Genomic DNA, 14,531 nt, shown 5'->3' with positions numbered 1-14,531 from the left:
ATCATATTCTACATGTACATTTTTTAATTAAAATAACTTTTGTTGTTTACGAAATCCAACTAACTCTTAGTTCTGTCAAGTACTTGCATCAAATGGTGGCCCTTCAATTTAACTTTTAAGAACATGCATATAATAAAATCATTTTAATTTAAAACCCAATAAATAATATATATATATATATAATCTATTTAGTTCTTTACCTGAGTGATGTTAAGTTGTTTGATAGGGTTATTGTTATAAAACTCACTAGCTATACGCTTTTCTTATCTAACTTTTTTTTATTTTGGTACGTACATGGATAAGTCCTTTTAAAATAAGCTGAACTTTTTACTTTCCTCATTAATAAATAGTTTTTTATTAAATATTTAATTAATAGTTAATTTTATCCCAACTATATAGTACATTAACAACTACAACGTTGTCATCTGTGCATTGATTACCTCAGTAGAAAAAAAACAACTTCAATAATGTGGAAATTACCCACGAGGCCCCTTATGAAGTAAATCTGACAACTATTTAGTAGAAAAACTAAAAATTATAATGAGTATTATAGCAAAAATAAACCATTAATTTAGAAGAATAAATAAGAGAAATTTAAAAGACTATGTAAACTAACGAACAAAAGAAAATAATTAATAAAAAAATAAGAAATATTTTTTTCTTACCAGCGATGGTATTTAGGAAAGAATGATAATTATTAAACTATTAGTAATTTGGGTTTTTTCGCTGATAAAAAAAATGGGTTTTTTATAATGCATAAAAAAATGTTAATAGTGAGCCCATGTATTTTAAAAAGCAAACAAAATAAGATAAGATGGTATGTAGTACAGACACTGACACGAACACTGATACGACACGGATACGGATACGGAGATAAATAAAATCTTTAAAATGTAGGACACGGAAACACGGATCTATATATTATATAATTATAAATTATATAAATTGACAATAAAGATTTTTATGCACAAGTTTGTTTTAGATTATTTTTTGAAGAAAAATATGTTTTTTATGATTGATTCACAAGGATTTGTTTCTTATTTTTATAATCATAATAACAATTTATACAATAAAGTTAGAATTTTGAGAAAATTAATGTTTTCTTCCTTTTTAAAATTGTGTTAGAATCGTATTAGACAAAATCTAACAAATACTTTTTGAATTGGGTACTTCACGGATACGTGTCTTACAAATATCATATGAGTGTCAATGTTCATTTAAGAAGAATGTCCAAACTTATCTTATTTTTAAAACTGATAGATTTATTCATTACATGATAGGCTATTACGTGCTAATAATATATTTTATCAAGTTAACAACTAGATTAAAATGTCTCAAAAAAAAATGGTTTATAATTTTTTTGTGACAATGGATCAAGTTTATAATATTTAATTTAACTGAAATTAATTGTCATATTTTTTTAATCTTTATTTTATAGAATTTAATCAATGAAATTTGTAAAAGGAAAATGTTGTAAAGAACCTAAACTATATTGAAAGAAAAAATGTAACGGAAAGGGGTATATGGCCATATTGATATAACGCCCATAGAAAACCTAACCAATAATTGATGGTAGAAATGTTGACTTAATTAAGTGTAATTAAGTTAAGATCGCGTTGCCGCCACGCTCTTCTAACGGGAGTGACATACACATTGGAGCAAGTGTGTTAAAAAGATTTCCCTCAACTAATTGTTATATTTTATAGTACATATGCCTATTATTATTAATTTAAACTTTTGTTTGCCCACACAAATGACTGCATCGTGAGTCCTTTGCTTCTCCTTCAACCACATTTCAATTCTCTCTCCCATTCTTTCTCTCTTCTCTTCTTCTTCTTCTTCTTCTTCCCTTTTCTTTCTCTGCACTCTATCTTTCTTTTCAAAACCCACCCCATCCATCTCCTTTTCTTCTTCTTTCTTTTCCTTCCTTCTGTTTCCACACACTCACACCACTTACCTTAAAATAACCATAAACAAACCAACACTGTTCTTAGCTCAACACAAAAATAAATAAAAATCTCTACTATTCATTAACTATATTTCTTTCTTTCTCCATAATATAATCATTTGTGTTTTCCTTGTTTTCTGTTTTTTTTTTCCTATCTTATAATATAACCCTTTTTTTTATAAGCTGTGTGTCTATTTATATTTATATATCGTTCTCTCTCTCTCTTGGATGTGTCTATGGCTGGTTTGGATTTAGGAAGCGCTTCACGCTTTGTTCAAAACCTTCACAGACCGGACTTGCACTTGCAGCAGCTCCATCGCGATTCGGAGGACCAAGAGACGCCGCCGCCGAACCGCGGAAGCTTGCCGTTCGAAGACGATGACCAAAGCCAAGGATTGGAGCTAGTTTCAGCGGGTCCCGGTGACGTGGTCGGTCGGCGTCCACGTGGCAGGCCGCCGGGATCCAAGAACAGGCCGAAGCCGCCGGTGATAATCACGCGGGAGAGCGCCAACACGCTCCGCGCGCATATCCTCGAGGTCGGAAGCGGCTCCGACGTCTTCGACTGCGTCACCACCTACGCGCGCCGCCGCCAGCGTGGGATCTGCATCCTCAGCGGCAGCGGCACCGTCACTAATGTCAGCCTCCGCCAGCCCGCTGCTGCAGGCGCCGTCGTAACGCTCCACGGCCGCTTCGAGATTCTTTCCCTCTCCGGCTCCTTCCTCCCGCCGCCGGCTCCGCCTGGGGCGACCAGTCTGACTATCTACCTCGCCGGAGGGCAGGGCCAGGTCGTGGGAGGAAACGTGGTTGGAGAGCTGACCGCAGCGGGGCCGGTGATCGTCATCGCCGCGTCGTTCACGAACGTAGCCTACGAGAGGCTACCATTAGAAGAAGAAGAACAGCTTCAGATTCAGCCACCTGCTACGACGTCGTCTCATGGCGTTGGAAATAACAACAGCAACAATAACAATAACAACTCTTTCCCCGACCCTTCTTCGGGACTTCCCTTCTTCAACTTACCTCTGAATATGCAGAACGTTCAGTTACCCGGGGAGGGTTGGGCGGGAAACGCCGCTTCACGTCCACCACCTTTTTGAGTTTCTTCTTTCTCTCCAGATCCATCTTCATCCATCAACGATTTCTTCAAGGGATTACTGTATGTTATTACAAGGTCAGCACATTCATGGACTACATAAATACTATAATTAATTTTCTCTTCTTCCTCTTCTGCTGCTGATGTTAATCAATGGATACTACGATATGGTATGAGATCATGATTATGTGGCGGGTTTCTGTCTCATTTCATCTCTTTATTTCCTTCTCCATTATTATAATGAACACTACTACTGTATAATTTAATTAATTAGTAGCTTGTGTTAATTATATGTTCTGTTTGAGTATTTGCCTTTTAATTATTAACATCACTTGCACTTACCTAGCTACATGTTTCAAGGACCAGGTTGTCGTTTCGACATAAAGCAAAGCAATAACTAGTGAGTCACAACCCCATAACCAGCAACCCCTTCCCCGACTCCTTTATTTCTGTGCCTTTTTATGGCATCTCTATTTTTAAATACACCACCTTGCTTCTTTCACAAGCTTAGGATTAAATTTATAATTCGTGTTTTGGTTTTCTGTATACAAATAATTAAACTAGGGATTCAGTGATAAATATAAGGCTGACATGTACGGTCTTAATTTTATAACCCTTTCCTGCATGTGTGTGTATATTCACAAAAATAAAGTTAATATCTGAAATTAAATCTTTGCCTTCTTCGTATTATTCTTATGTCCCATGGATAGTGATCATGAATATAATATATATATATATATATGTATGTATGTATGCTTTTAGGTCATGCATATATGCTTCTCTATATTTTTTTACTTGGATCTATGGAAGTTAAAATTGGTGATTACCCTCTCCAACATTAACGTCAGTACCGATTGGGCTCTATTTTCTGATCATTATAGTGCCTGAATAATTGTAATATTGGAATTTTTGAAGTCCAGTTTTGACTTCTGCTAGCTACTAGCTTTAGGTAGTATCTATGATCCTGGTAAAGAAAAAAAAGAGTCATGCATCACTGCCTGATCTTATGGGGGAATTTACACTACAACCTGAAATTAACTTCGGTCATCAAATGGTGACCTACGCACACTTGAAACCAAACACCTCCACCCTAAACACACACACAGTATATGATATATGTGTTGTCTTTCAATTCGGATCTGGAGAAAGGAAGTGATCCAATGCATGGGGGACACAGGATACTACTGGTATAGTAATAATTGGTCTTCACGTAGTGAAAAACTTGCACCCTTTATTATGGTTCGTCTATTTTGCACAACTGTAATTAAATCTATAAGCTTCAGTGGGTAAAACTTGTTACACTGGCTAGTTAACAGGGAAATTATGCTTTACTGATTTTGATCATTAAATATTAGGCCCCTTATTTTTTAGGCCGAATAGCTTTTCATCTTCCAAGTCGATCGTTAACTCATTTTTAATTAGTTTGTGGGGCTAATTAGAGTTGTGACATAATTATATATATTTAGTCGTTTATGGAGCAAATGATAAATTAGTGTAGGTTCGATTATAGGCTGCATAGGTTTCCGGCGCAGACTAGATTTAAATATTGCATAAACTTAATGTCACTGCTGGCTTGTAATTATTCTCCACTTAACAAGTTTTTTTCGCAAAGTTCCTTGCGTTTCTGATGATACGCTGACCTTCTCTTTCACGGTAGTGAAGCTGTACTAATCTTTAATTTTGATCAAAACAAATTGTAATGGAGCTTCATTGTCCTCCTAGAATTAACGCATTTGATTCTGCAAACCACTTAGCTTCAAGAATATACGCCCACCACACATATCCGTATATATGTATAGCTAGTATCACCAACGTAATATACATATATACACGCGCACTAGATGTTGTAATGTACTATAATAATTTCTATTAATTATGAAAACTGCAATCTCTCATCTGCACCTAATATATGCACGTCTGTGGAGTCTGCACTTATGACAACGACTTCTCTACTTAGTCCTTCAAATTCTGTAATGAGCATGTGATGATAGGTGTCTGCTTGTTCTAAATCCCCTCGATTAATCTGCTTTCTGCAACTTGAACATTGTAATTCTATACGGACAAGTCATTGGGTTATAATGATCTGCTTAAACTTGCCCAGTTTTAACCACGTGCTTTGAACAAGTAGAGTTTTATATCAGTTATGGTCTCTTTTATGCAATTTTTATATTTTTATATTTTTTATGCATAATCTTTAAGCATAATCTCTTTGATGTCACATGTTTATGGAATGTGATAAAAACAATAATTAGATTTTAGATATTATTAGTTTTCACTAATATCGAGATCGATATATAGTTATTTCTTTTTAGCTTACAAGAAAATGAATTCTTTCTATCTTTTTTATCTTGTAAGTTATATGAAGTAAAGATGTCACAAGTGATATATGCATGAACTTTGACCTAGTATTTCTAGTACTTTATAAATAAAATTTTGATTTATGAAAAAATAGTGTAGAGAACGATAAAAATGAATTCCAAGTATTGATTATAAATTATATTTCAAAGCTTAATTACATTTTTCTTCTTTTCAAGTTAGATTAGTGCATTTGTATTCCAATAGGTGATACAATAATAATGCCGCGAAATATAAATAGGGTATGGTAGTAGCACGCACATCACATTCAGGGGATTGAAATTAAGAGGAATTCAATGAAGCAACTCTGGAGGAACCTAAACCCTATCTGAATGCATTTGTCGGAGTGTATGTTTGAAGTATACAAATCCTACAGAACGATGGTTGCACGGGAAAAGAAATGATGATTCTAAACTCAGTTTTCCTCAATTCAACAGCAACAAAAGCAATTTAGGACATGTAGTTGCAAATGCTGCTGAATCGCAGAAACGAAAAATAATTGTACTTACTGAGAAAGAAAAGCACGGAAATTGGCTGAAATTGAATGGAAATGCCTTGACCTTGGCTTGCAAGCTGCCTATGAGCTACGATCGCTCAGGTGAGCCGCCATGGTCAAACCACCAACAAACACAATACTGCATATTCGGTGCAGTTTTTGGAATCTCAAACCGGTGTTACATTTTAACTTAACAGTGCTTTGGAACCATAGAAGGCAACAGTGAGTGATAATCTAAGTCAAAGAATGGATAGGGGACTGCAGTAAGCAGCAGAATTGATTGTAAAGGGAGTTAAGCAAGTTGCAGCCTAGATGCTGAATTGGAGCTGCTAATCAGAAGTGGCTAAGCAAGGAATCAAGCAAACCAATTTAAGTTGTATTTCATTTTGGTCCACTTTCAAAGGTTATATTCAAGAGTTCATACAGCCATCTTTTCCTCTAGGTCAAAGACAAGTGTTGTTACTGTATTCCCTGTATCAGCAGTTTTAGGCCATTTTTTTCTGGTGTGGCCAATTGAATCGGAGAATACAAAGTGGTGGTAGGTTATTTTTTGTAAATCAGTTGGTTCTCAACACAAGCAAGCAGCTAATGTGTTTTCTGTTGGAGAGTAAAATGGGAAGTTTGTTGTTCTGATCACCTCAAGAATTAGATGTAGTGGCATAGATAGTTTATACACATGTAACAGTGGTGAACCTAGATGTTATTGTTTGGCTTTCAGGCTATCACTGCTGCAAGAAAAGCAATGTGATATCATGGAACGATTCATCTCTTATTTGTTCTTGGCCCAAGTTCTTAATTATTTTTTGGTTGGCACGATAAATCTTTTTGTTGTTGGACAATTAGGTTTCAACTTACAAGTCAACTCATACATAGAGTGCATAGAGTGTCTATAGTATTTTTTTGTGTTGCTATGTTGTTGGTTTATTTTGAGTTTGGTCGGAGGCATATGGTCTCTCCTGTGTGTATGTGTGTAGGTTGAAGCATCACTCAAATATTCTATTTAATTTAATTTATTTATTATTGATAAAAAAATATTGGATTAATCGAATAATTTCTAAGAAAATAACCTACCACATCATTTGATTCAATGTAATTAGGTTTTGTTTAATTTTGAACTAATTGTCCTATTCTCACTTTACTTTAATGAGATTTTAAAAATTGGCAAAAATGTGAAAAATGAGATTTTAACATTCTTAAAATAAACTAACATATATATAGATATATTATTTTTTGGTAAAAAATAAATGAATTAAAATGAAATATTTAAGGATGTTTCAACTCTTATATTAATATCATGTTGCTAATCATCACAGAAAGTAAAACAGTAACTCCCTCCTTAGGCGCCTAACAAAGTTTACCCAGTTCAAAACAATAACATAACAATTACAGCAAAGTTTGATCAACGCTAGACCACCGACCAATGTCACTAAATGCCTCCATCTAGCTAAACCATTAACACTAAACATCGCAGCTTTTGGATTCCTACATCAAAACAAACAACACTAAATCTGCACAGTAAAGAATTACCCTGCCAAGCACATCTGATTGCTACCTCGATCAACATCTCCTCCACCAATCTTAATACTCCAAATCTACACCATACTGTCAAAAAGCAGAGCCTTTATGCAATAAATATAGATATATGGTTTATATTAAAGTAGAATATTTTCCCATTAATATATATATAATTATTTATAATCTTGTAAATAATATAAACTTGTATGTTATTTTTAGAGGAATATTAAACTTGTAATGTTATATATTCTTGTATAGGTATATTAGAATAAAATATATAATTAGATCATAAATTAGATGAACTAGGGTAATTGAATTAAAACATAAAATCACTTTTATAATTTTCTACCAAATCACATTTTAAATATCTCTCCATTACATATTTCATCTCACATATGAGTCAGACTAATATAAAATCTAGATATTGCAATTCTTATATTTTAAAATTATCGTAATAAAAAAAGATGTAATAACAATTTTAGAAATAAATCAAAATTTTGAATAACAGTTAATCCATAATCACGGGTAGTTTTGGAAAAACATGACACGTGTAGCGGATAGGTTCAATGAGGAGCGGTGGAAGGAAAGTTAGGGTTGCAAATCACAATAATCATCTCACAATTACACTACTTTCTTTTTCTCAAAATTTTCAGGGAATCATGGGGAATATCATATGATTAAGAGGGGGCAAGGGTGAAAAAAGTCTTCATGTAGACTTAATAGGTAGGGAAGAAGATTTGATTTTGTGAGATTTTTTGATGTGGAGTAGCTTTTCCTATACAACAACAGGTCAACTCTGCCTGCTTAGAGATTCAAAATTCGGTAAAAGAACCTTTTTGAAGCAATTGGGGCTTCTAGTGCAAACTTTGTTGGGCCCAATGCGGGCAAGGCCCAAACTTTCATTTTTTACTTGTCTCCATCCGGCTTCTCTATCAAAAGTTATGGCCGTTTGAATTTTCTTCATGCTAATTTTTGTCAACTCCAAATCTATCACTCTTTTCTTCAATCTCAGGACTCCTCCATCAAATACCCATTAAATGAAGTATCCACAAACCCTAAACTATTAACTAATCAACACACACATTCAAATATTTATTAAAAAAATTTAAATCCTAAACCCTAAAAATACTAATCTTCTATAATGGAGTTGCGGGTGCGGTCCGACGCGGGTGACAACAAGATTTATGATGTAGTGGAAGTAAGTGCTCCGACGCGGTGGTGAGGTGAGGTGAAAAAGAGGTCTAACGCTATGAAAAGGTGTTGGAGGCGTGCGGGCGTCCTGGTAGAGTGTGGAGGTGTTGGCAACGTGCGGAGGAGAGACGTGCAAGAAGGAGGTGGCGCAGCGGCCGCTGGACGCTAGCGAAGGACCTGTGGCGATGGCGGTGGAGCAGTGGAGCGAAGGTGAGGTGGGAGAAGGAGCGATAGTGGATAATGAAGATGGAGAAGTGGGTGCGCAAAGTGAAGAAAGAAGAATGAAAATGCGCAAAGTGAAAATGAGAGGAACTAGGCACGCATGAGTTAAAAACAATATAGTACATATAATGACGGTCCATAGGACAACCGTCGTTATTTGAGGCCCAAATTAACTTATAACGACAGTTTAAAGGGTAGTCGTCGTTAAAAACAAAATTAATTACAAGTTTGTCATTGCCTCTTTTTTAACGATGGTTTTAGGACAACCTTCTTTGTTTGGGGTCGTCGTTATGAAATTTTGTACTAGTGTTACAAACATTATAAATAAACATGATTATCAATATATTAACTCACACTCATACAGAATACTTACTTGACCGTCGGATGAATTTTTGCAGTTTCACTCCTGAGCAAAAATTAAGAAACAAATACAAGATGAAAAGAGAAGAAAAACGATTGAGTAATGAACATCAATTGTCTAATCAATAACGACTACTATCTAGACCCTTATATAAGTTTAGAAATATTTTTATATAAATATAACTTGTTTAAAAATTTATACGATTTTTTTTTACTTTATTTTTATAAAAGTTACTTTCAAACTTTTATATTTTTTTTTATAAAATTACATCATTTTATGACCTTTTAAAACGTTTATAAACATTACTTTCATACATTTTGATCACTTGTTAAATTTTATCCCTTTTCAACTTTATGGAATAATTACAATATTACCTTTTACTGTGTTATTTTTTTATAAATATCTACACTTTTTCATTTACTTTTAAATATTAGTTTTCTTATTTAAACGTTTCTATCGAGATTTCAACATTTTAAACTTTTTTATTACTGTTAATTTTCTATGTTTTGAAAATATCATCTTTTGCTGTGTTATGTTTGTTAGTAACATTTTTTTAAAACATTTTGTGCTTTTTTATATTCAATTTTATTTTATATTAATAATAATGTTTTTTTTTTCTTTTTTAACATTACACCAACTCACACGTATGTATATATAAGGGGATCCTCAGACACTCCATATTTGGTCCGTTTTCCTCCCTCTCATCTCATCTGATGTCTTTCCGGCGAGTGAGAAACAAAGGATCACGTTACTCCGGCGAGTGAGAGGCCAACGAAGGTGGAGGAAATGACAGACAACTGATTGTAATGGTTTCATAACTGATAAGGTATAGCTCTGTTTTAAGTATCTGTGTTTTCTAGGTCGGTCTATGTTATTACTCTTTCCCTGAATTAAATTGAAAGAAACTCGAAATCTGTAGATACCTTAGGAGTATATCTTTTTTCAGTTTTCATTCTTTTTCAAGATTTTATAAACTCTTCCTTTTTTTTTCTTTACTCTCTTTTGGTTTTATAAACTTCAAAGAGTTTTGTTAGAAGGCAAGATCAGCTTCTTGATTGGATCTTGATGGTTCTACTGTTCGGTCTGCACTGTATATTTGCTATCCCTTCCTCTCTCTATTGTACTTTTCTGGTTCCCAAGATTTTCTAGGATTCTATGTTCAAACTTGGATCTTCCATTAAAAGCTTAGCAGGATTGCATAGACATGTTTAAAACATGGCATGTAGTTTATATCACTTCTTCAATCCTAGGTTTATCAAAGTAGGAATGTGACATTACAAACTGTGTGTTCTGTAAGATTTTGAAATTGAAATCTTCTGTCTCTAAATTACATTTGCCTTAACATCTCTTCTTCTCTAATAAAAGTGAGAAAATAGTCAATGCACTGATAGTGTATTCGATCACAAACTACTACCACATATGGTAAATTTGATGATTTTTACAATAATTAACTTAAAAGGCGTATTAATGACTAATTCTAATTGGCAATGTAATGTATACGAGATTTTATATTGATGAATTATAATTGAGAGTTTATATAAAATATTTTATATTGATCATGAATTACCACTGTACTTAATATTATGTTAAATGTGACAACAATTGCTTTGTGAGATGCATTGGACACTCTCAGTTTATTTTGCTTTCATTTCAGCCATATGAGCTTATTTATGCATACATGCTAGCTGAAGTGGGGAAGGTTTTAGATTAGATGAAGTAAGTTGGTAGAATATTATTTGTACATTATTATACTTTGTGTTATTATGTGGTTCAGGTACTGCCAAGCTGTACTGAGATCCTTAAAAGCACTTCCATGACTTTGAATTTTAGTATTCATTATATTGATAGTTTTTGTATACTCTTAATTAACCATGTGTTGTTGTTGATGCTACTGTGCAGCTCGTAGTGCATCTGATATTGGTATAACAGAACCTGGCTAGTGTTATTATTAGTGCTGCTTTGACCAGCCGAGCTATAACTTTCAGAGAATGAAAAATTGTACAGTAAGCTATTTAATTACCGTTGATATCTTCTCAACAATTTCCACTGTTAAATCATCTATATCTCGTTGTTCCTTCTACTGTTATGATCCTCAATATCATACATTAGTGTTGTGCTTTGTCCCTGTCATCTCTGGGCTTGTGATAATGAGTGTTGCTATGTTCTACATATTTGATGTGCTTACAGCTTTTTACACCCACTATATTTAGGAGTAAGTTAATATATTAGACCACAAATTTCTTTGACTACCCTAAGTATGCAAATTTTTAATTTAATACTAGAAAAACAAGTGAATGTACGTTAGTAAATACATGTTTGTTAGCTTACTCCACTTCATTTTTAGAATAAATAAGTTAACAAACTATAATTTTTCTTAAAATATATTCAAGGTGTGGTTTGCTAATTTATTCATTTTAAAAATTAAGTGGGTGTAAGTTACCACATATATATATATATATATATATATATATATATATATATATATATATATATATATATATATATATTCCCTAATCTACATCCACTGATGTTATCATGTTAAATCCTGATGTATTTTTAACATATATTAGGACTTGCTAATGTACACCCACTTATGTTGTCATGCTATACATTTTTTGAATTTATTTAAACAATTATTTTCTTAGGAAAGTTATTTTTTTTCTTAGGTAAGTTAGTTTTTTAAACTATATTGTTCTAAATGTTTTTAGCACCTTTATTAGTTATCTTGTATTTATAGCATTACTCTTTTTACTTTATGTATCTTTTTCAACATTTTATTTGTTTTAAACATTACGATTGTCATAACTAATACGGTCTTTTTATTACTAAAAATTGACAAAAAAAATATATTATAACCTCTTAAGTGGAAAAAATTCTTTCCTTAATTAACAATCAATATTTCAATTCTAGAATAAATTCATGTTTTGATATTGTAGAACTATGATGCACCATCTAATATTGTCCTAATTATAATCAGTAGAATGATCCAATGCACAATACAGATAAACTAACATGGCTGACCCTCAATTAAAATTGAACACATTATTCAAGTCACTTGGTAAGAAGAGATACATCATATGCATCTGATTGGTTGATGTGTTTGTCATTAATAGACTTTCAATTAATGTCAAGATATGTGCTCGGACATGTTGCACTATATATAATAACATCGGTTGCATCATCCAGAATATTTCTTGAAAAGAGTTATTAAGCTAAGATATCTTTTTTTTATCAGCAATGAATAAATTAAATAACAGAGATACTTAAGGGGTATTTCAACCCAAGTCAAGATATCTTTATTGTGTTCCTTTTAACTATTGTTTCAGGTGGCACAGATCCTAATAATTTGTGACATATTGATACCAAATCATCACTACTAAGACCAGTCACAGGGTTCCCATCAATGGGGATGCCAAGTTGCATTGTCACATCTTTTAAGGTGACTATGATTCTATTCTCCACCTTTTCACTAAAATCGTAACTAGATGGTGATTTACATCAATGTTGGTCAAAATCAACAAGAGTCCAAACCCAACATGATGAATTAAATTTTTTTCAAGTTGATCAGAATGTTTAAACACCTTTATATTACATGTCATTTAGGCTACAAAAGCCTTTTGTTGTCCTCTCATAAAATTTTTGTCACATGTTTATGTTGAAATAGCATTAAAAATCAATGTTATGTCAACCTATACAGAAAATTGTAAAATATAAAAGATAAAAAAATCTAAACAAACTGTGGACAATCTTACTTTGAAATACAAAATGAAACAGTTACTTACTCACTCAGTCAATTTGGTGACGAATGAGAACGGTTTTAGACCGTCAATAAATTAAATTTTACTTTTTTGATCTGCTCTAAAAGTAATGATGATGATGGTGATGCGTGCTTGCGTGAGTTTTTTTATTGATGGTAAAATGTAATACGTCACCGTGTGGTTGAGGTGTGACTTTGGGAAGTGGCGCGTGGTATATTGTTAGTTTCGTGACTTGGTTGATTCATAAATGACATCTTTCAAAATTTGAAAGTTTGCACTCACAACTAATATTCATAGACAAGTTAATATGAAAATCTAATATTTTAAGATTTCCAATTTTTTTTTTACCAAATTTATTTATGCTATTAAATTATTCGTCATTATAAATATTTTCTTTAAAAAAAACTCTTCTTTTATGATACTTACTACTTTGCGTGTGCGTAAGTGTGCATGATAATAAGTAAATAAAAGATGTTTCATTATTATTTATATTATTTATAGAAATTAATTATCATAGAAAAAAGTGATTAATTTAGTTAATGATAAAAAATATGTCTTAAATTTATATTTCTTTTTCAAAACTAACCCCATCGTTAATATTCCTTGCTCTATTGACTATTTGTTTTTTACAATATCTCACTTAAATAATAAAAAATATTGGTTCTTATGACAAAAATAAAGAAAGCACTAGTTATAAATTAATTCCTATGCACAAACAGAAAAGTAATAATTTTTCAAAATTAACTATCATTATTAAATCTTTTATAGTCTCTGTTATCCATAATTAAGATCATTAAGGGTATAAATAAAATAATGTTATCTGTAAATAAAAATAAAATAATACTCTCTCTCTATTTGTTTCAATCATGAAAATACTTTATTATTTTTCCTATAATACTCTGGATCTTTACAATAATTTTAAATGATTTACTTGTATATTTATATGTTAAATTAAGAGAGAAATAGATAAAATAGGAAGCCTTGCATTAGAATCAATAAAGTTTATTATATTTGTTGGCAAAAATAACTTTAGAAGACATAAAAAAATGGAGGGAGTTATAAGTAATATTACATTAAAAACTAAAACAACTTATTTTCTTTTTTCACAACATTTATTATCAGGAGTGATGAAATTTCTAGCTAAGATGTAATCTCTCTGTTCCTATTTAAAATTGTTCCGTGTCTTTATATTGGATTTCAGACTACATTAATTTTTTTCACTAATTATATCTACTCTTGAAATTATTAAAGACAACTAAATTATTTTTTTTACAGGACTTTAATATACAATTTTTTTCTTCCATATTTTCAACTATCTTCTAATTAATCAATAAATTTTATTTTTTTCTTTAAAAAATATTTTTATAATTTTTCAAATCAAAATTTTTGGTTATAAAAAATTTAAGAATAAAAATTGTAAAGGAAAACGGATTTCCATTCAAATGAGACAAAACGTTTCAGATAATCTATTTCTTTGCGGATTATTGAAAGATTTTGTATTAAATGGAGAGAGAATAGATTAAATATTCCTCTATTATAGAGAAGATAAATTAGGATGACTAATTTTCAACTAATAAAAAATACAAAATTATAAG

At 31.9% G+C, this 14,531-nt stretch overlaps 1 protein-coding gene and 1 long non-coding RNA gene across 2 annotated transcripts; both read left to right on the top strand.

The window, feature by feature from the left end:
• Positions 1–1,737: 1,737 nt before the first annotated feature.
• LOC137808182 (AT-hook motif nuclear-localized protein 23) lies at positions 1,738–3,245 on the top strand. Its single transcript, XM_068609162.2, has one exon. It carries the CDS (start codon positions 2,185–2,187, stop codon positions 3,040–3,042), a length of 858 nt encoding a protein of 285 aa, XP_068465263.2. The 5' UTR covers positions 1,738–2,184; the 3' UTR covers positions 3,043–3,245.
• A 6,616-nt stretch (positions 3,246–9,861) lies between these two features.
• LOC137805953 (uncharacterized) lies at positions 9,862–12,796 on the top strand. The gene is made up of 3 exons (XR_011080285.2): positions 9,862–10,004; positions 11,078–11,181; positions 12,505–12,796. It is a non-coding gene; the product is annotated as an uncharacterized LOC137805953 (long non-coding RNA).
• Positions 12,797–14,531: the final 1,735 nt, after the last annotated feature.

This window comes from Phaseolus vulgaris, chromosome 3, assembly GCF_051622355.1.
Source record: "Phaseolus vulgaris cultivar YP4 chromosome 3, ASM5162235v1, whole genome shotgun sequence".
NCBI lineage: Eukaryota > Viridiplantae > Streptophyta > Magnoliopsida > Fabales > Fabaceae > Phaseolus > Phaseolus vulgaris.
The sequence above is the reverse complement of the archived record's forward strand: the minus strand, read 5'-3'. Positions and strand labels throughout refer to the sequence as shown.

Bases quoted from the DNA above. Each gene is read 5' to 3' on its own strand.
- LOC137808182 (XM_068609162.2), top strand. From the start codon at position 2,185: ATGGCTGGTTTGGATTTAGGAAGCGCTTCACGCTTTGTTCAAAACCTT.